General features: G+C 30.8%; 1 protein-coding gene and 1 pseudogene across 1 annotated transcript in view; one reads left to right on the top strand and one right to left on the bottom strand.

The window, feature by feature from the left end:
- LOC128162350 (uncharacterized) overlaps nucleotides 1–21,526 on the top strand; it is a 40,673-nt gene extending 19,147 nt beyond the window's left edge. Inside the window, exons 3-5 of the mRNA XM_052825508.1 lie at nucleotides 19,331–19,391; nucleotides 19,962–20,115; nucleotides 20,667–21,526. Of these exons, the coding sequence (XP_052681468.1) occupies nucleotides 19,331–19,391; nucleotides 19,962–20,115; nucleotides 20,667–20,720 (269 nt within the window). The 3' untranslated portion in view covers nucleotides 20,721–21,526. The remainder of the gene's footprint in view (nucleotides 1–19,330; nucleotides 19,392–19,961; nucleotides 20,116–20,666) is intronic.
- Nucleotides 12,609–13,362, bottom strand: LOC128162351 (aminopeptidase N-like; annotated as a pseudogene).
- Nucleotides 21,527–21,895: the final 369 nt, after the last annotated feature.

Consider the following 21,895-nt stretch of genomic DNA (forward strand, 5'->3'; position numbering starts at 1 on the left):
GTAAATTGCTTTATTTGTTAAAAAATACTGGAAAGTTAGAATACCACACCTCTCTGATTCCATGGTAACCATTCAAAAACTAATCTGCACAACTGAAGTGTCTCTAGAAATTTATAGCTAATTATTTCTTCTTGATTATCCTAAACAAGTTTCCAAAAATAAAAGAAACATTTTCAAATTTGACAAAAACTTCAAAATTTGGCCAATAGGATGAGTTGCAAAGCAACAAAAATTTACAGCGTCTCCATGTTTACCATATAAAATATACTATCTGTGAAAAAATAAATGATAAGACAACTTATGTAACAGGTTAGCTTTATCTATTTTGATTTTCTGTAATAACTATGGATGATAAAAGCCAAGTTTGCATAATATTTTAGGGAAAAAATTATGTTGTTTGTGCTCTTTTCCCAGCCCATGCGCGAAATGTTACCATGGCAACCCAATTTTTATGTCATGCATGATATCTCGACATCAATACAATCGTTTTCATATATGAAACATATATCTTCAGATGTTCATTACTCATTCAGAAAACATTTTAAAAACCTTGTTAAAGCCCTAACAATTTGTTTCAAAAATGCCCAATTGTTAAAGGGTTAATCATAGAATTAATAAGAATGATGAATTTGATTTCCAAAAATTCAAGGAGGTGTACATATTAATTTTTAGAATTTTCAGGAGCCTTCACATACGCTTGTCAATAAATCTGGAATTGATACACACTCTGCATTCTAAAACATATTTTTTTAGTAATATTTTAACAAACAAAAATTGATTATATCTGAATGCAAGTTCTTAAACATTCAAAATAACATTTACCTTTGATACTAGGAGAAAAAAAAATGAAAATTAGAATGCATACATGTTGTTAAATTGTATAAGTAATATATGAAAGGGCATACAACCACACACAAAATATATTACAACTGTAAACGTTTTCAGTTGCTCCTTTTTAAAGACGTATTCTCGGTATTTTGAAATCAGTTTCGTTTAATAGGTTCAAATTTGATTACAAATATTAAATTCTAGTCTATGCTTACTGAGTATTGATTTAAAATCGTTAAACTAATCTATTCGTACTTAATTACATCTATCTTGTTGGGGAATGCATGTTTAAGAAGATGGGTGAATAAGGCGAGTAAAATGCCCATACACATACATTTTTGTGTACAGACTAAGGACTTAGAGAGACTTATAAGAAACGGGCCCAAAGGCCCGTTTCTCAAAAAAGACCTACGTCCAGATGTAAGCTTAGTCAGGACTAAATCTGGGACTAAACCTCAAAACCAGCCTAAGTTGCGTTTCACAATAAGGCAGAAACTTAGTCAGGACTAAATTTGGGTTTAAATCTACGCCTGTTAATGGGTAGGCGTAAGTCCTTAATCTGTGCACAAAAATGGCGAGTGTTTTGTTTCTAAGACAAAATAAATAGATTTTTATCGGACCAGTGATAAAAATTGAAGTAAAATGTGACCTAAAGAACAATATTCAGAGATACGACACACTAAATACCCACACCTTGGTTTGCCTGAAATGATATTTTTAAAAAATTGGCGTTTTCGGAGTACGGGGTTTGTCGTGTGGTAATATAATATGAGTGCTCAAACGATTTCTATGGTATATGAAAAAATCACATAGCATTAATTAATCTCTTGCTACCAAATCTGAGTACAAAACGCAAGACTGTGTAAATTCAATAGCATGCTTTGCAACTGAAATAAGAAATATCATTACCTTTCATGAAATAGAAATGGTGAAGTTGGTTAAGGTAACTTCTCGTCCTTTATTATTTTTATCATAACAAGATTTATGGGGAAAATAGAATTTAACTAAAAGCCGATGTTAATCAAGCGTAATGCATTTTATAAAGCAATTACTAAACATATTCTAAAGTCTCTGGTGAGAATAGATATACATAGATTAATTCGTCATATCGTGAATTTAAGTTGTTCGCCATATCGTCACTTTTTATGTAAGCTGTTTTAATTTCAATGTCAATGAACAAAGAGTAGAAAATACTTGTGGTTGCACAATCAATTACATTTTTATGTTATGAAACCTGAAATTCTTCTTCTTACGTTCAATGTGACTTTCGATAATTATTCCATTAAGATAACGTTAATTAATCACATATAAACAAACACGTGTAATGTTATTAAGTTCGACGATACCCACTAATGATTAATGTTAAAGTCCGCATGCTAGCATTTTGGAATAAACTTGTCTTTTCACAAAATAATAAAGTTTCGTCAAAACTACAATATGCAATGGGTAAAATGAACCGACCCTGGTTTAAATTTATTGTTAAAATATTGAATGATAGTGGTCTATCTTTTATTTTGTATCAACAAAATGTAAATATCCAGTGGCTTAAGAAAACTGTTTTTCATATACTTCTTGACCAATTCAAGCAGTCGTGGAATAGTGAAATGTATAATTCATCAAAAGGTATTAATTATAGAATTTTTAATACCATATTATCCTTGGAAAAATACTTATTAGATCTGCCTTCCAAATATCAGAGATCTTTTTTTTTTTACTTTTAAAACAAGTAATGCTAAATTGCCTATAGAACGAGGTAGATGGTACGATATACATGTACCTCGTGAAAACCGTATATGTACCATATGTAACTGTATTGAGATATGAATTGAATTTCATTATTTATTTCATTGTACAGATATAACAATTAAAGATAAGAGAGTTTTATACATACCTTCATACTTCTACACACAACCAAATGTTTACAAATCTCAACAACTCTTTAATACTAATAATAAAAAATTGTTGATTAATCTGTGTAAATTCATTACAGTTATAATTGAGAGAATTAGCTCTCTAAGTTAATTGCTAATCATACTTTTTTTCACGTTTGTATTGTCACTCCAATTCATGCAATATATGTATTATATGTGTTTTTGTTCAAATTTTTTGTGATTTTTCTTAACACTGTAATTAATGCAGTTCAGAGAATGAAAAAATTGTCATTGTCATTGTCAGATTGGCACTCTGTAACAGTTTCAGCAATAAAAAGCCATTAATAATTGTTACAGAAGAAATTCCTAAACCTGAATGGAATATGGACACAGGGACTCTCGGCCTACTTAACAGTTAACAATTTCTTCTTTGTCATTACATTACGGGGGCTTTCCTTTGGTAATATCTTTATACAAAGCTCTTCCAAAAGAAGATTTACATAGTTTTGAATGACTAAGACTATGTGGTCCTCTTGAGGAAAACAGACAAAACTGCATTTTACAGAATACATTCAATTTGCAATGAATTTGCTGTTTTTGAATTTATCGTTGCAATTTTATTCGGTATTAACCTCATTTAGAAGAAGAGATCTTTATAAAAGTATTGGAAAATGCACAAATTTGAAAGGTTAAATGTACTTATCCTTTTCTTTACTGAATAGCTTTACAAATTATAAGTGAAATTTCTAGGTCTATCTTATGGTTAATTTGTTGTCAATCTAGCCCCTTAAAAGGTCTATGCAACCTCTGTTTTTGAAAATAGATTTTTTCCTCCAAAATGGGAGGATAGATGCTTGCGCCCCTTGTGGACTTTTTTTTAAAATGAAGGCCAATTAATTCTGTTTTATACAATATGAGTTAACTATGACATAAAATGTGAAAATCAGACACCTTAATTATTTAGCTCTCATAGCTGATTATGATATTAAATAATTATTCAATTCTAAACAATTAGATGCCTGGTTTTTTAAAGAAAAACTATATTTAGGCGAAGACCCTCTCATTCTTTTAAAATATTCAGCATTTGTTTTTCATAAATTAATGGCATCACCTTGATGATAAAAAATTGACAATGTCTTTCTTTTTTGAGGAATTAGTTTTTCATAATAATAATAATAATAATTAAACTATGTATAAATAAAGAAAATCAGAGTTACAAAGTTCTTAAGATATTCACACATTTACTTTGTTCATGTACAATGTAAAATCCATTATACATGTCTTAACATGGTTTTATTCAAACATGTTAGAAGAATGAACAAACATCATTTTTTTGTGATTTTGATTCAAAGAAATAAGTGAAAACAGTCTCGGCCATTTGCAAAGCTAAGCATCGGAAGTACAAACTTTTAAAACATATTAAGAAAATATAAAACATTGAATTTCAATTCGCTGCAGATAATCATTAGGTTTGTTTTTTAATCTTCCATCAGCTTTGATACCTAAATGGTCTGGTGCTTGCATTTTCTCATAAAATATATGCACTAAGCCTTTGAAATGTACCCATGCTATCCTCAAAAAAACGGAGAATAGCTTCACCTACAATGCAGTGCGACTTTCCATATATTGTAAAGAAAAATTGGCTGCCATCTTGAAATTGAGTTATCCTCCAAAAACAAAGGTTGTCTAGACCTTCTTAAGGGGGAACAAGACGTTGAAGTATATAATTATTTATAAATGAGTTGTTTTGCTTTTAAATTAAACACATTAACATTAAGATGTCATCACCAACATATATAATTTTCATGACTACTTTCTCACCTTGAAAGGAAGATATTCTGATAGCAATAACACCCCCCCCCCCCTTTTTCTGGCACTATGATTTTTCATAGCATAGTTCGATTACTCTTAGTACTTTGATTATTCTAATTGTATACTAGCTTCTACGGGCTTAGCGGCTGCTAACAATAGCGTGGTTTTTGTCATGCTGTAAATATGTGTTTGTTATTTGTACATTTTCCTTGACGTGGGAGATTTTTTCTTTTAATAAAATAATAGATTTAGTTTACTAGTAATCTATCTAATTTCTCATGAAGATTTAGGTTTATATGCGTAACTACATATGAGTTGGTTTAGCAACAAATCGGAATTCTACTAAAAAAAAATTAAAGATTCTATCTAATTTTATTTTTTTTTTTACTAAGTATCATGTATTGGTGAGCAAGGGCATTATCTGCACATTATTGTTTTATAGATTTATTAACAATGGGGCGCCTTTGGCGTGCACAACACGTTGCTTTAAACGCACTCAACCTACCGATGCACATCTAATTGCAAACCCCGGCGTGAAAAAGTTACCATTAGTTTACAATCTGTCTATTAAAAATAAGTAGGCGGAAAAAGAAGGTATGATCTAATGTCAGTATTTGCTTTTTTTTCTTGTTTCCTTGTACCATTTAAAACATGCACAACACCAAACAGGTTTTTCCTCTTTGCATTCATCAATAATTTTTAATTTAGTTGAAGATGGTCTTTTTCATCTTTATGATCAATTATCAGTCTGATACAGATAATTGTTTTTTGGTTTCACGTTGAAATAGCCAGTAAGTCATGTGAAAAATACGAAACACTATACACAGCGACAGTATTAAGTAGTGGTGAACATTGTCCTCATTCCCTGTCGCTCTGTCTACATACATTGTAGATACCATTCACGACCAATGTGAATTGAGGAAATTGTCGTGAATATGAAAAAAAAAAACACGTGTTTCGGTCAGATGTGAATAAAATAGTTTGCTCAAAGTCATGCACACACGAACTGTAAATACATGTATTGCTTCGTCTGAAATATACAAAAGTACACTTACATAAGCTAATCTAAATTCCACAGGTGTATGACTTTATTCTAGAGAAACTTTGACATTTCATACATGTCGGCCTGTCTGTGAATACAAAGTTGTGAACAATGAGAGACACCAAATTAACATACACTCAAATAATTCGTACATCAATCTTTTTAGAAATGGAAATTTTCGGAGAAAATGACGACCAAGGAAAATATTAAATATTTAAGTTATACATCAATTCAGGACATTGCTCTAGCTCTCTTTCTCCATGCAAGAAGAGTGTTGCCTTAAAAGTCAAATATCAAGTTACAAGTAAGATACAGTGTTTGGAATTCTTCCGTTAACAAATCTCACATACTAGCTAGTCTTGTCACTGTCTATATACATGTACATGTGATGTATTCGTGCAACTCCATGGCCCGTTATTGGGGAAAGCATTTTCAAATATTGTTATGTTTAAATCTTTCTTTTAAAAATTAATCAATTGATTGTTAAAAGTGATTTAAATAAACTAAATTAATTGTGTTCATCCGTACGACAGCTAAAAGAAACAAACTGACATCATCATGATTGTTTCGTGCTGCGAGTCCGTGATATATTTTGGGTTGCCGTTGGTATCGACCAATCGATAAACGGGGCGTGTAGGTTTCAGTCCTGTAAGTTTCTATATTGAGCTCTATGAATTAACAATAAGTTTCCGTAAGAAATAGAGGGAATCATAATCGGTAGATGTAAATCGGAAACATAAATAACATGTTATTGATTTATGTCTCTGATGTAAATATATCACACTGATTTCATGACCCTTTAATAAAAGAAGATGGGTACTGGGGAACAGTGATCCTACCATGGCCACGATAATCGACAATAAAGCATGGATTCAATATTGAATAGTAAAGATGGGACGGTTAAATACTTCAATGGTTCCATGGTCGTGGCCATTTTTAGACAATTGTGACCGCGTAGATTTTACGGTGCTAGGGAATTCTTTCGAAACTGCATCCGTCGTGAACAGAACAAACGGGGTGAAGTAATGTTGGCGTAAAGGGTATAGGGTATAAGGTTGTGGCACGTCGCAAGCTGTAAGATAAAACGAAGGGTAGGTTTGCCGTATTCCCGAACGTCCACCAGTATACAGTTACAGAGAAATGAACAGGCAATTGATGCAGGATTGCATATTTATTGGACTAGACTCAACGATTGATGGCAATATTATAACAATTTAACAGGCATACATGTTACAAACAAGTCGGATATGGTCAGTAGTGGCCTCCGGACCCAAGACTGGGTGAGTCGGACGTGGCCAAGGCTGGCCGCCGTTTTCCAGACTGCTGATTGACAATTGTACATAACTATATATAAGAATCTGAACAATGAGTATAAATTGACAGCTGGTGGCATAAGTAAGCTGAGTGAAAGGTCTTTGATGTCCAAGACATGAAAACACTGATAATTGCACAATGTTGTTTTAAGAGATTGACAGTCCCTGAGACATGGCACTCTGTCTCTTTGAAATCACACATAGAGTCCGAAAAGTGTCAATCACTAAATAAATAAGTAACTTTGTAAGAAATAAACTGTGAGAAAATATTATGAAACAGATGTTGAATTTTAAAAGTAAAGTCAAACATTAAGTTATAATTGAACAGTGAATTTTGCACGGTGATACAATATCAATTTCATTAAAAAAGAGATGTGAAAAGATATTCAATCTAAAATATTTAGATATTTTCTTTACAAAATTATAATTACTAAACAAATCATATTTGAAAATAAAACTAAGGAGAGATTTGATGGTTAGTTATATAACATGTTGACAGCCCAGTCTCCTTAAATGGTCAGTCCCGTACTCGTGATATCAAACGAAAGGTCATTTAAACACAAACGTTTCAATGAATAATGCTGTCAGTGCTGGTATTATTTTATAGTAAATTTCAAGCCATATTTCTTTCAGCTAACAATACACATTTACACGGGATATTCTTTTCATACATATATTTCTGCAATCTAAATACATATATCAATATTAATTAAAATATGAATCTGATGAATGACCTCACACAGACTATATGTTCAATAAATTTAAAGAAAAAAACACACACACATGAATGTTATGCATTTTGATTTAACCAATCAATGACAATGTTAAGATTTTTCTGCATCCACTGAATGTTTTCTTGCACGGCCTCTACAGCTTGTTCATAAGATCTCACAGCACGACCCAGATCAGATCGGTGGACTTTACCAAAATCAAGTAGCTGAAATAACAAACAGCAATTAGAGAATAATGATCAAGTACATCCTAAAATGTCAAATATATATGTACATGAAATGCGCTAATTCAAATCCATGCTAACTTGTTGAAAAAAACATTTTCCACTAATTATCACACATGCCAAATATACTGAGGAATCATAAGAATTTGTGGTGGATCAATTTTCTTGCTATTCATGGGTAGCCCTCTTCCAAGAATTTACGTCCTCAACGAAAAAAAATCGTAAAAGATTTTGTTTTCCTACTGAAACTGAAAACTGACACATCAATTATATTACATCCCCAAGAGTAAGCGAAACTCCAACAATCCACAAAAATTGGCCCCACGAAATTTAATGATTCCACGTTAACCATTTATAGTATATGAAATCAGCACAGTTTCACTCTGAAGATTACCTGCTGAAGCTGGTAGTCATTGTTGAGGGCTCCAGAAATACTCTGGATAAATCCCCCAGCATTCCACTGACCCTCACTGTACCTGTGAACAAAACGCAAACTCCATGTAAAAAGTAAAAAAAAAATAAAAACAATGGCTTTAAATTTCTTTTTGTAGCCATCTGTGATTCATTTCTTTAGCAATGTAGTTTTAAAATTGGACATATTTCTGAAAAGATTTTGCATTTTCTGAAGACTATGAAATATTCAATCATAACCATCTGAATCAGTAAATGTATATTGTAACGAATAAATTATAATGATTATACAATTTCACGAAGTAAGCAATCGATAATATAATTTCAAAAGAATTCTTAGCATGTTCAATGTATTTTAATTTATTGGCAGATGAAAAGTTCCACTGACAATACAATGGAGTCCAGTGTATTTTAATTTACTGCCCAGAAAAAAAAACATACTCTTTCATGAGGTAGTTCCAGCGAGAGCAGACAAAGTTCCAGGCGATGGGTCGACCAATCACATTCCTCCCCACCGAGGAGATAACGCTGGTTCCGTCCTGCTTCCGAACCTCTCCATCACTCACAGCATACTCCAGGAACCTGCCAAAAAATATGAAATAATTTTATTTAGAATATGATAATATTAACAATCAGCATACTCCAAGACCTTCCAAAAAAAATAAAGTCGTAATATTTCCCTTACAATCAACATACTCCAGGAACCTACCAAAAAAAAAAAATAACACCTCCCTTACAATCAACATAATCCAAGAAATTGCCGCCCCCCCCCCAAAAAAATAATAATTATAACTCCGTAATAATCTTGTATAAGCATACTCCAGGAACCTGTCAAATTAACCAAAATCAGCTCCCTTAAAATCAACATACTCCAGGAACCTGCCAAAAAATTAAAACAAAAACACCTTCCTAATAATTTACATATTCTAGGAAGCTGCCAAATAAAATAAAATAATAAAACCTCCCTAACAATCAACAGACTCCAGGAACCAGAGACTCCAGGAACCTGTCCAATGAAATAAATAAACAAATTTCCATATCAATCTCTCTAGGAGCCCGCCAAGTTAATGAAATGACAGCACCTCCTAAAACATAGGTAATCATAGATTACTAAGCTCACCGAGACGGAGCATCACCCTTATGAGACATCACCTTCATAAGACCAGCTTTATCATTTTATATGAAAATCATACTTTATGATCTTGGATATTCATTGATTCTGTTTTGACAAAATATTGTATATCATCTGATAAATTTTTTTATGATAATCATATGTTCATATGTTAATCAATTCAATGATATGAAATAAAATATTGCATCATGTCATATTTATAATATATATCATATAATACAATAAAATACCGTATTAAACAATAATGAGATATGATATTGTAACGTATGATATAACATTGTATTGTGTTATACCTTATTGTATTTGATCACATAATACAATATCATAAAATATAATACAATATACTATTATATTACAATATTATATTACATAATACATCATTACATTGAAACATGATATTATGTTGTATAATATAGTATGATATTGTATTGAATGACACTAAAACATATTTGATACATTATATGATATTATATCATATAATACAATATAATTTGATTCAAACATTGTATCTTATCAAATGATACAATATTATGTGATAAAGTAATATATTATAAAATACATTATTATATGATACAAATTGTATCATATGACACAATAATATATATTACAATATAATATAATACAATTTCATGTGATATGACAATATATCATATAAACCAATATCATATCATACAATATCGTATGATAAAATATAATGTAATATAATATCATATAATACAATTTCATGTGATATAATTCTATATTACTGAAACCAATATCACATTATAAATATTGTATGATACAATATTATAGAATAAACAATATTGTATCATAGGATACAATATAATATTTTGCAATATCTTATGTAATTTTTATCATTTGATAAAATAATAAATTAAAGATACAATATAATATTATACAATATTGTATCATAATATACAATACTATACATAACAATATCATGATACAATATCATATCATAAAATATCAAAAAAATTGATACAATATCATATCATATCGTATAACTATTTATAATATAACATATGATTTCATATTGTATCATATCAAACAATATTGTTTCATATCATACAATACTATATCATAGGAATCATGTTATATCATTTATCAACAAACACATCTATCTATCGATCTGGTTTGAGTGAGGTAGGAGATTTCTTTAGCATCCTTGATAATGGAGATCAGGCTCTGCATCTGAAGCAACCTCTGCGTTTAATTTATGATAAAGTTAAATCAACTATGCAAGCTTTCATCTATAAAACATGTGACCTGTTCCAAAAAACTAAACCTCATCCAGCATCCGAAACCTATGACTCAGATTCAGCATTCAAGCCCATCAGGTGCATCGGTATCATAAGACGCATCATCCATGCAAGTTTGGTGAAGTTTGGACCAGTAATAACTAAGATATCTTCACCAGAGGGCACTAGCAATTAAAACCTTTACTTCCTCCAGCATCCGCAACCTATGGCTCAGATTCAGCATCCATGCCTGTCAGGTGCATCTGTATCATAAGACACACCATCCATTCAAGTTTGGTGAAGTTAGGACCTGTAATAACTAAGATTAAATTTTTAGCATCCTTGATAATGGAGATCAAGCTCTGCATCTGAAGCTACCTCTGCGATTCATTCATATTACAGTTAAATCAACTATGTAAGTTTGAAAGAGTACTATCATCTATTAAACATGTGACCTGTTCCAAAAAACTTAACTTTATCCAGCATCCGAAACCTATGGCTCCCACTCAGCATTCAAGCCTGTCAGGTGCATCAGTATCATAAGACACACCATCCATGGAAGTCTGGTGAAGTAAGGACAAGTAATAACTAAGATATCATCATCAGAGGGCACCTGTTTCAAAAACTTTATTTAACCAGCTCTTAAAACCTTAACCTCCTCCAGCATCTGAATCCTATTGCTCAGATTCAGCACTCAAGCTTATCAGGTGCATCAGTATCATAAGACGCACCATCCATACAAGTTTGGTGAAGTTAGGACCAGTAGTAACTAAGATATAATCATCAGAGGGCACCGGCAACAAAAACTTTAACCAGCTCTTAAAACCTTAACCTCTTCCAGCATCCGAAACCTATAGCTCATATTCAGCATTCAAGCTTGTCAGGTGCATCAGTATCATAAGACGCATCATCCATACAAGTTTGGTGAAGTTAGGACCAGTAGTAACTTAGATATTGCTATCAATGGGCACCTGCAACAAAAACTTTAACCTGCTCCAAAAACCTTAACCTCCTCCAGCATCCGAAACCTATAGCTCAGATTCAGCACTCAAACCTGTCTGGTGCATCAGTATCATAAGACACACCATCCATGCAAGTTTGGTGAAGTACGGACCAGCAGTAACTAAGATATTGCTATCAAAGGGCACCTCAACAAAAACTTTAACCTGGTCCAACAACCTTAACCTCCTCCAGCATCTGAAATTTAGGACCCAGATTCAGCATCCAAGTCTTTCAAGTCCATAAGTAGGTCCAGATGCATCATCCATGCAAGTTTGGTGAAGTACGGACCAGCAGTAACTAAGATATTGCTATCAAAGGGCACCTCAACAAAAACTTTAACCTGGTCCAACAACCTTAACCTCCTCCAGCATCTGAAATTTAGGACCCAGATTCAGCATCCAAGTCTTTCAAGTCCATAAGTAGGTCCAGATGCATCATCCATGCAAGTTTGGTGAAGACAAGACAAGTAATAGCTTAGATACAGGACCCGCAACAAAAACTTTAACCAGGTCCGGACGCCGACGCCGACGCCACCGCCGACGCCGACGCCGAGGGTATAGCATAAGCTCTCCTTGACTTCGTCTCGGTGAGCTAAAAATCTACAAAGTTATTAGGGAGACCTGGTAAACAACAGAAAATAACAATACCTCCCTCCCAAACAATCTTGTATATCATGTTAGACACTGAAATCTTTCAAATGTAATATTGTTTATAAACACCTACTGATTTTCAATAAATTACTAAATCAGAAAATCAACAACTTAAAAGACTGAATTACTGTAGAAGCAGAAATATTCGCTAAGGGTTTAATTCTGTTATTTTTGTCGGCAGTTTAAATCCAATGAAATTTTAAAAATCCGTGATGAATTTTCAACCCAAGTATTAAAAAATTTAGAGTTGATACCGGATACATTCTAGAGATTAGATATGACAAAATTGAATGCCAACAAAATTTTATTTGATTAAAAAACGACGAAATTTTAACCCAATGAAAATATGTGCCTCTACAGTATCATCTGTGTTACGATCCTTTTAAGCAGCCATGTGACCTTCGTACAGGAGAGGGCCCCCAGCAGTTTGGCCCGCTCTGAGGCGACCTGGGAGGTCTTGTATTGGTTGTACGCAAAGTCCCACTCCCTCTGTCCTCCCTGTTTGATGGCTGCACAGTACACAGTGTACTTCAAACCGGGTCAATTCTGTAAATGTATATAAGTCAGAATGTACACTTTTTGTACATGTAACCTAGTAAGTACAGGGAATGTTTACATGAATCTTTTTGATTTTCTTCCTTAGTGTAGACATTTGCTCACATGAGAACTTTTACAAGAGATTAGGTTAAACGCTACAGAAAATTGAATATCAACAAAGGAGTTACTGTTTTCTATCTTCATTTGAAGGGAAAAATACTTTTATCAATCAATTAGTTTTTTCTTCTTGTTAAGTTTATCCAGACATCATGATTTTAAGGTACCCTATTCCTATGTAACTTAAATTGCATCTCTATGATTTTGTTAAAAAATAACAAACCCAAGAGGCTTCATGCTGAAACCATTATGAAATAAGACTTTTTCTTCTCATTTGTTTATAATCATTACTCCTTAAATAATCATTCCAAGCGCCACGATCAAGCCTTCATCATTAAAGAGTAGACCTGTTATTTCCTGGGTTCTTCATCCAGTCGGAAAACTGCTGTACAGCCGCAGTAAGGCATTCTGGGATACCATTGGAGCAGGCAGTACCCGCTACGTGGGACCTCATGTATCTGTGTGTAGAAAAGATTATTAATATATTCATCTGATGAAAAATTTATAAAAAACATAAAAGGCATTGAAGTATTGGAATTCCAGTAAATATGCACATCTACACATCAAATCCCTACTAAGAAAAAAAGTTTCATAAAAATCTATTTAATATAAAAGTCTTCAATATACAAATGCTTAAGAAATCAATAAGACATTTCAGTATATGGAAAAACTCATTTATATTTATAAAGAATTCAAATATAAATAATTCAAGTTTCGAGAATATATATAGAACAGATCTGCACAATGCTTTCTTATTAATTATAAAGTTTCATGAAATTATGTTCAGTTTTTAAAGAGAAATTGCAGTATTTCTCCATTTTTAAATGTCTACAATGCCTAACAAACGGAGACTCGTTTTCTAGTGTAAAACAAAAAGGTTGTGATTTTGAGTGTGGTTGGTGCTTGCATTTTATATAATCGGTAAATATGATTTGCTTGAAAGGAAAATTGTACTTTCTGTACCTTGACAAAACATAGATTGTGAGTGGGCGTTTGTCATTTTTACATATCTTGTTTTTGCACAAAGTGAAGCCTGGAGCCGCCCTCAGTGTAACAATGGTTCCTGTTTGTAATTGTAATTGTCATTGTTACCAGACTGCAAAATGTTTTCGGTTTAGATCACACAGCTGTAAGAGGCGTCAACTACTACAGACCTACTTGTACAGATATAACAGGTAAATACGTGTGAATTTCGTGTTTAAAAATGATCAGGTAATTCAATATTGATATTACGGTTCCTTCATTTAAGGGTTTCTAATAAACCTTGCTACTTTTTTTATTGCATAATATATTAAATGAAATCCACATGCGTTCGAACTTTTCTTTGCGTATCAAGCAACTTCTTTTTCTAAATAAAAAAAAATAATAAATTTTTAAACTTTTTAACCTTGATATATAACGTTGGATATCTTATATCTTTTCAATCTTTTTAAACTGTTTAAATATTTTTTGACATATCAGAAAAATTAAATAGGAAATAAAGCAAGTATTGACATATACTATGGCAATGTTTCTATCTTTTTCTCCATTAAATTGTCACTGTTTTTGTTACTGTAACGCTGCTATTCCCATTGCCAATTTGTATTATAACTTTTCATATCATAATTTTGTTTTTTAAATTGATATTTTGTCAGGTTTTTATTTTTGTATCAAGCATATTTAAAATGACATATATTAAAATTATTTGTTTTTAAGGACGTTCTTTACTTAAGGTGTGAGTTTTCCAAGTTATATTGTTATTTAAATATAAATTGTTATTAAGTTTAATGTCACGAGTAAAATTTGTTCTTAACACAAAAGCATTAATGAAATGAATTATAACTTATATAACATTAAATATTTTTACTATGTCATTGAGTAAGTATCAAATAAAATTTGGCTTTTAGCAAAATCGAGATTCTAACTGTATTTGTTTATAGATTTTGTTTTTCACTGAAATATTTTTGGCAGTACTATAATATTAAAAGTTCAGATTTTATTTGTTAGTCAATAAACTTTTGCATATTTTATGTTGTTTTTAATTACTTTTTCTTCAAGATAAACGTATGGCAGACTCTACAAAAATATTGGAATATGCTTAAAAAACATAAGACATCATATTTCAAAATTTTGATCATTGACCTCATATAAGTTTTATGCCAATAGAATAAGGTCAATATAATAAGTTTGATACTATATGTGTTTAAGTATTTATAATTTATTTATTTATTTATATATTATTTTTTCACAACTGACAAATTCTCAATCACAATTTAAAACTTTAAGGGATTTTTCTTCAATGCCCATTAACTCAAAAAGTAGCCCATTGACCTACTTTTTGAAAGTGAAAAATAGCACTAAAATAAAAGGTCTATAACACACAATAGATGGTTTTTTCATTATTGCCAGTGGAATTTTTTTTAATTCTATGTAAACATAATCCTTAATATGGGTAATCACATATGTTCATGTGGTTATCAGTAAATTCATAAAACTTCAAATCGTTTAAACTATCCATTCAATTATTTATCATTTGAAAAACCCTCATAATATGGTCTGTTTGAAACAATGATAAAGGCAAACTTTTACTAATATTATGACATGTTTCAATATTTCAACAAGATATTGCAAAAAATGGAAATATAGTATTTATTTCCACATCAATAGCAGAATATCATTTTTTTTAAAAGTTACTTCATCTGATGACCTTATTTGTCAGTAATTATTCGGATAGGAATAATTATCTATAGCCATCATAAACAATAAAATTAATATGTAATCATTTTCAAGTTTGCAAAACATAAATGATTTTTGGTTTGGACTACAGTTGCAAACACATTTTCTTTCTAAAGGTACCTCACTAGACCTACACTTATACTTTTTAAGACACTACGTCACAAGATGGTGATATTAATGTTTTGTTAAACTGCTTATATCATTCGATTGGGTTGTATATCGTCGTAGCTCAGTGGTTAACGTATCAGGCCTCTGAACCGCAGATCATGAGCTCGAATCCACATGGACCTTTTGTTCATGTTCACTGAATTAAATTTTTGAAAATGTAATTTTTCCTTCAAAATTGCACATGTTTTGCCTATTAGACTTAAATACTTCTTATCCATTATGATAGCTATCATAATCAAGTAATTGATTTGAGAAAATATTTCATTGTGTAGTGAGCGACCTTAAAAAGATTTATGGAAAAATGTTATTTCTTATCATTTTTCACTTAATTTTAAGATCATGACATATTTTGAACAATTTTTTTTTCAAACAAATACATTGTTTAATGCAAACTTGGAATTGTATACAGAATAGTACACAATGCAATACATGTTATTTCAGGTTTCGATTTTAGGGCAAAACAGACCACTCAATACATCTTGAAATAATTTCTCAACTCAGTAGAAAATAATTGATTATGATTATGATTATGATGATAAGTTTTTAATAATGTCACTTTTTATGTAAAAGTTATCACTATCTTTCCAGGGAAAAAGACCTTTGTTGGCCATAAATGCCTCTCAACTGTCTGAATTGTAGCACAATTAGGTGATTAATAAACTGTAAAATTAATTAATTGTACATGGAAACATTCATCATTTTGGACACGTGTGAGACATTAAGTATGCTTAATTTGCAAAAAAAAAATGATTATTTTCGAAGGGCATGTTCCATTGTTGCAAGATATAGACACTCACTGCCAGTGGCGTAGCTAGAGCTACAATGAAGTATAGGCACCAAATACGGCGAGGGGTCTGGGGGCCGCCAAAGGCGCCCTGGTAGGGGGTTCAGGGGGGCGAAGCCCCCCGACGGAATGCGGATTTCATGTTTTATAGAACACACAGGAACAAATTTTAGGCACTGTTCGCACATAAAATTTTGAGTTTTTTAAAGATTTTTTCGTAGTAAAAAGGCAAAAACATTTTTTAATACAATCCAACATTGTTTTCACCAGCAGTCTTTTTTTAATCGTTATCAAAGTGAATGGCGAGAAGAAGATGGGGAAATAAGATATGGCAAATGCCCATTCGGTTTCATCGTAAAATACAATTTTGAATTTATTTTATCAATTACATCAATTCAAATTTATTATAATACAAGTTTGCAAAAGCACAATTTCTAAATAAATTCAGTTTTTATTATGTTTAACAAACGATAGAAAAAAAAATATTACCTAAAAGTTTGGTGGAATCGAACCCACAACATAAAAACCCTACTTATGTAAGGTTAGCTAATGTCTGGTGCTCTAACCTCTGAGCCATTACACACACAACAAAATAGGTTGTTTAAATATTACGAGTGCCTTGAACTTTGGCCACGAATTTACGGACGAATTATTTTTTCAAAACGTTCAATTGCTGAGATACAAAATGAAATTTTTATTGTATAGTGGGTCATCTCTCCACGTTTTTGTTGATTGAAATCGGTTTGTTTTCCATAAAACCTTATTTAGACTATGAGAAAAATATGGAGCAGAGACTCAATATAAAAAAGAAAAGACCTTGAAGTTGTAAAAAAAAATGACACTATTGGAAGTTTTGATATACATGTACGCCGGTTTGAGTCAACATATTCCAAGTATTGAACATATTTTAAAAAGGTTAAAAATCGAGGATATGTTAAATATTTATTGTTTTGAATATATTTTTTAAAAATATCAGATTTATTGATATTTCAATTTTTCAGTATCTTTTCCGTCCGTGCATAGGTTTTACACGCCTTATCCACCCATCTTCTTACACTAAAGTTATTATCTGTCTCTATTATTTAGTTTACTATTAAAGGGAAAACATTAAGACTTTGTAATTGAATGTCATGATTCAAAAACAGTTGTAATGGTTATTTTAAATTTTGATAGTATTAAGAAAACAGAAATATTGCTTTGGTTTTTTTTAAAGTCGTACATGATGTTACACGAAGTCAAGGCGTCCATTTTTATTAGCGCAAATTTGGCAATGATAGTTGAGATCGCAATATGCCCCGATCTATGAATATGATTTTAATCATTTCATCCAGTGGTCTTACTTTTGGTTTATTGCCCGACATGTTTTTCACTAATTGGCTGCGCAATAATTAGCATCATCGATGTCACATATTTGTGACCTCAAACAATCAGAGTTTTGAAATAGGGAAAAGAAAGATATTTGCTGTGTGCTTTTTAAAATTTTTTTTTTAAAAATTAAATGTGATATTTTAACATTTTTAATTTTTGGTCTTAAAATGATGTGTAGGCACGTGCCTTAAGTGCCTAACGGCAGTTACGCCACTGACTGCCCCAATGCAATGATAAAATTTTAGAAGTAATGTACACGTATTACAAACCAGATAATATGTGACATACGGAGAAATATTGAGCAAGAAGGCAGAAGTTATAAAAAATTCAAACGACTTTTATACTGTTAGTTATCACCATATTTCATACAGGAGCAAAGTGTTAGAGTTATTCATAAATAAGAATATTTAAATAGCAAAATATGTATTTATTTGACAGACGTATACGGTCTAATATATGCATACACTTTTCAGATATGAATAAAACATTAATACACAAAAAGAAAATGAAACAAAAAACAATCTAATGAAAACAAATTTTCTTTTCAAAATATAGATTCTGACGTTCGTTTCATAAAGGACTTAATATGAAAAACTTATCCTCGACAAGATGTTTTCGGAATAAAAAGAAAAAAGGTAGATCAAAATTGTTCAAAATATTAAAAAGTGTTATTTCTTCTTTGCTAAATATTTATTGATAGAAGAATAATTTTATGTCCATGTTCTGTTATTCTGATAATATGATAATGCTTTTTTCATCATTGTAAGGACTCATCGTACAATTTTTCATCTACATGTAGTTTCAAATTGTACTTAATGTAGAATACTACGATGAATAAATTTTTGAGAGATATGTACATTTATATCAAATCAGAAAATATGTGAATTAGTGAAATAGAAACTTTGGAACTGTGCATTATCTTTTTGATTATTTAATATACTGTTAGTTATCATCTCTCTCTCTCTCTCTCTCTCTCTCTCTCTCTCTCTCTCTATATATATATATATATATATATATAAATAAGTATACTTTGCCTTTCTAGATTTTAGCTTCCAGCAATTAAAACAAAGTAACTATATAATGTTGAAATGTTAGAAAATAAATCTTTGCACCTGTTATAATTTCTAAAATGTTCACAATGTATAAATTCTAAGTATGCTTTTAAAATTCCGTTAGAAAGACAGCAGAATATATATATATATATATATATATATATATATATATATATATATATATATATATATATATATATATATATATATAAATTTATATATATATATATATATATATATATATATATATATATATATATATATATATATATATATATATATATATATATGAATGATTCTTTTTTTCTATGAGATATAACTTTTTTTGATTTTAGAATTTCGAAGAAAAAAGCCGGTATCAAGTACAAAGTATCAACCATTCAAACGCTACAAACAGTTTGTATCTTTTTATAATTTTACAATACATCAGTCATACTTATCAAAATGTAAAACCAAATTAAGTGTTCCAGTCATCAGATCTAACGCTTTTAAGTTTTTTTCTTATTACTAAAAAAAATACTGGTCTAAACCAGATACATCTAGACTAGATAGATAGATAGATAGATAGATAGATAGATAGATAGATAGATAGATAGATAGATAGATAGATAGATAGATAGATAGATAGATAGATAGATAGATAGATAGATAGATATTTGTTATGCAAAATATACGCAATTGTTCTAAATTCGATTTTGCATTTCCTGGTTCGATCAGAACTTTGTTTACATAATATAATGATAGCCAAGCTAGATGACATGAAATAGTTTTCTATATTCAGATCAAAGGAGATTATTCTAACGTAAATTATATTGAGAGTACTTTTGCGTCAACTATTTTTAACAGAATATACAGACTTATACATTGTTCTTACATTCATTGTTATATTTACAAATCTCAAAATCGTCAAATCATCGTCTTTATAAGTACTTCTTTTTTATATTGTTTCCTGTTTTTATCATTCAGTTTTAGAACAAAGCAACTAAACACAAGTTTCAAACAAATCAAGTTCATGATTGATGTAAAAGCAGTGAAGGATGACGAGGTCAGATTAAAACGATGTGACGAAAAATATTCACAGCTAGATCTGATGCACCAATTTATTTTACAGAAGTTAGAGGTAAAAGATATTTTTTGAAAATGCCACATAACTCTTTTTAGTGTTCAGAATCTCAATATTTGCTTATAACATACACAAAGGGTACTTCTGTTTACCGAAATAAACTTGAATCTTTGAATTTTATATTTGAAAAGAAAAAAATGTTGTCACGTACATGTATAATTCATTCATATACATTTCTTTTTGTAAATGTTTTATAGACATTAAATAAAAATAAAGAAAAAGATTAAAATAAAAGGAATATATAAATCTTAGTATATTTGTTCTAATCAGTAGAAAAACATATCAATATACTGCAAAGATGGAAGTGCTCTCTTATTCTCTGAAATGATTTATAACATTAAAATCATGTCAATTTACCTTACTGTTTATTTCAGATTTTGTTTTATGTCCAGGGTCTATTTTGAGATCCTTTACTACAATAGGCACAATGGTACTTCACATGCATTATTACTTTCGAACCAGAAGCTACTTAATAAACAATATATGAGGCATGTGTATATACCCTTAACTTTTTCAGTATTACCTATATTTTTTTATGTTTATTGTAGAAGATGGAGAAATTGGTAGAAAGAGAAGCTGATCAACATGCCGCGGAACAGTAGACGGCTAGTGCTAACAATCTATTCGATAGAGATATTATTTGTTAGTTCTGCCACTCGAAGATCCATGTAATAAATTTTTAATCATGAGAAATTAGTATAAGTACAGTAAATGTACGTTATTCAAAACAGTTCTTACAAAACAGTGATTTGAGTGACAGTGAAATTGTTTTAGATATATGTATATCCAGTAAAACTATCTAAAGGCTCAAAGTAAGCAGCACCTGTGCCATTTGTGGATACACTGAGAGAGGTTAAGAAAAACAACTTGATACACATACTCCGTGACAGTTTTTGTGCGTCGTATATTAAAATTAAACCACACAAGAAACACTAAAACAATGTCATCAGGGATCAGTTTTAAAGTGACTTCCGTAACATAGGTCAAGTATTCAGACTTACGGCCTGTTTTTGTCTGCGTCTCTGGCAAGCCTTGTGCTGTGGTTGTGGCCCACCTATATTGTTTAATGCAAAAGCAAATGAGATGCTTCATGGGACTTCATGTGCGTTTGATCCTGCTTTAGACACTCTTATTAATTGTTTTTTTTGTAACGAGATCTTTATCAGATTACACCGATTGTTTGATTTTTTTTATGTTTTTGTTTTTTTTTTAATGTGTCCAATATCAATGCCAATTTTTAATTACAAATTGTCAACATGATGTTTCATTATAAGATATATATCAGTTTACCTGTAAATACATAGGCCACACATTTTTCATATCTAATGAAATGCAAATAGTTTGCAACGGAATAAACACGATTAAAACGAATTGTTCATGGCTTAATTGAATTGATGTTTTTCTAGCATATCAGTGCTACACAGGTGTTGTTTTTCTATTTAAATGATAAACATCTAAAATTTAAAAGATTTTTAGCAGTACATTCAAGGCAGACATGTGTTGAAATCAACACTGAAAAGATCTGCAAAAGGATCTTGATTGTTGTTATTGAATCATATTGTGTATGCAGCAACTAACAAATATCCTTCATTCTCAATTGTTAAGGGTTTGTTTTCTTCATTCATGTAAAGTCTGTCCCGAGATATTGAGGCAGCTCATTTGGCCAAATTTTGATTTAAAATAAATAACATACATGTGAAAGAAGTGCAATTGAAAAAAAATGAAAGATAAAATATTAAAAAGAAAAGATTAACAAGCGACTTACCCATTGGACAGT

Source organism: Crassostrea angulata, chromosome 9 (assembly GCF_025612915.1).
Source record: "Crassostrea angulata isolate pt1a10 chromosome 9, ASM2561291v2, whole genome shotgun sequence".
NCBI lineage: Eukaryota > Metazoa > Mollusca > Bivalvia > Ostreida > Ostreidae > Magallana > Magallana angulata.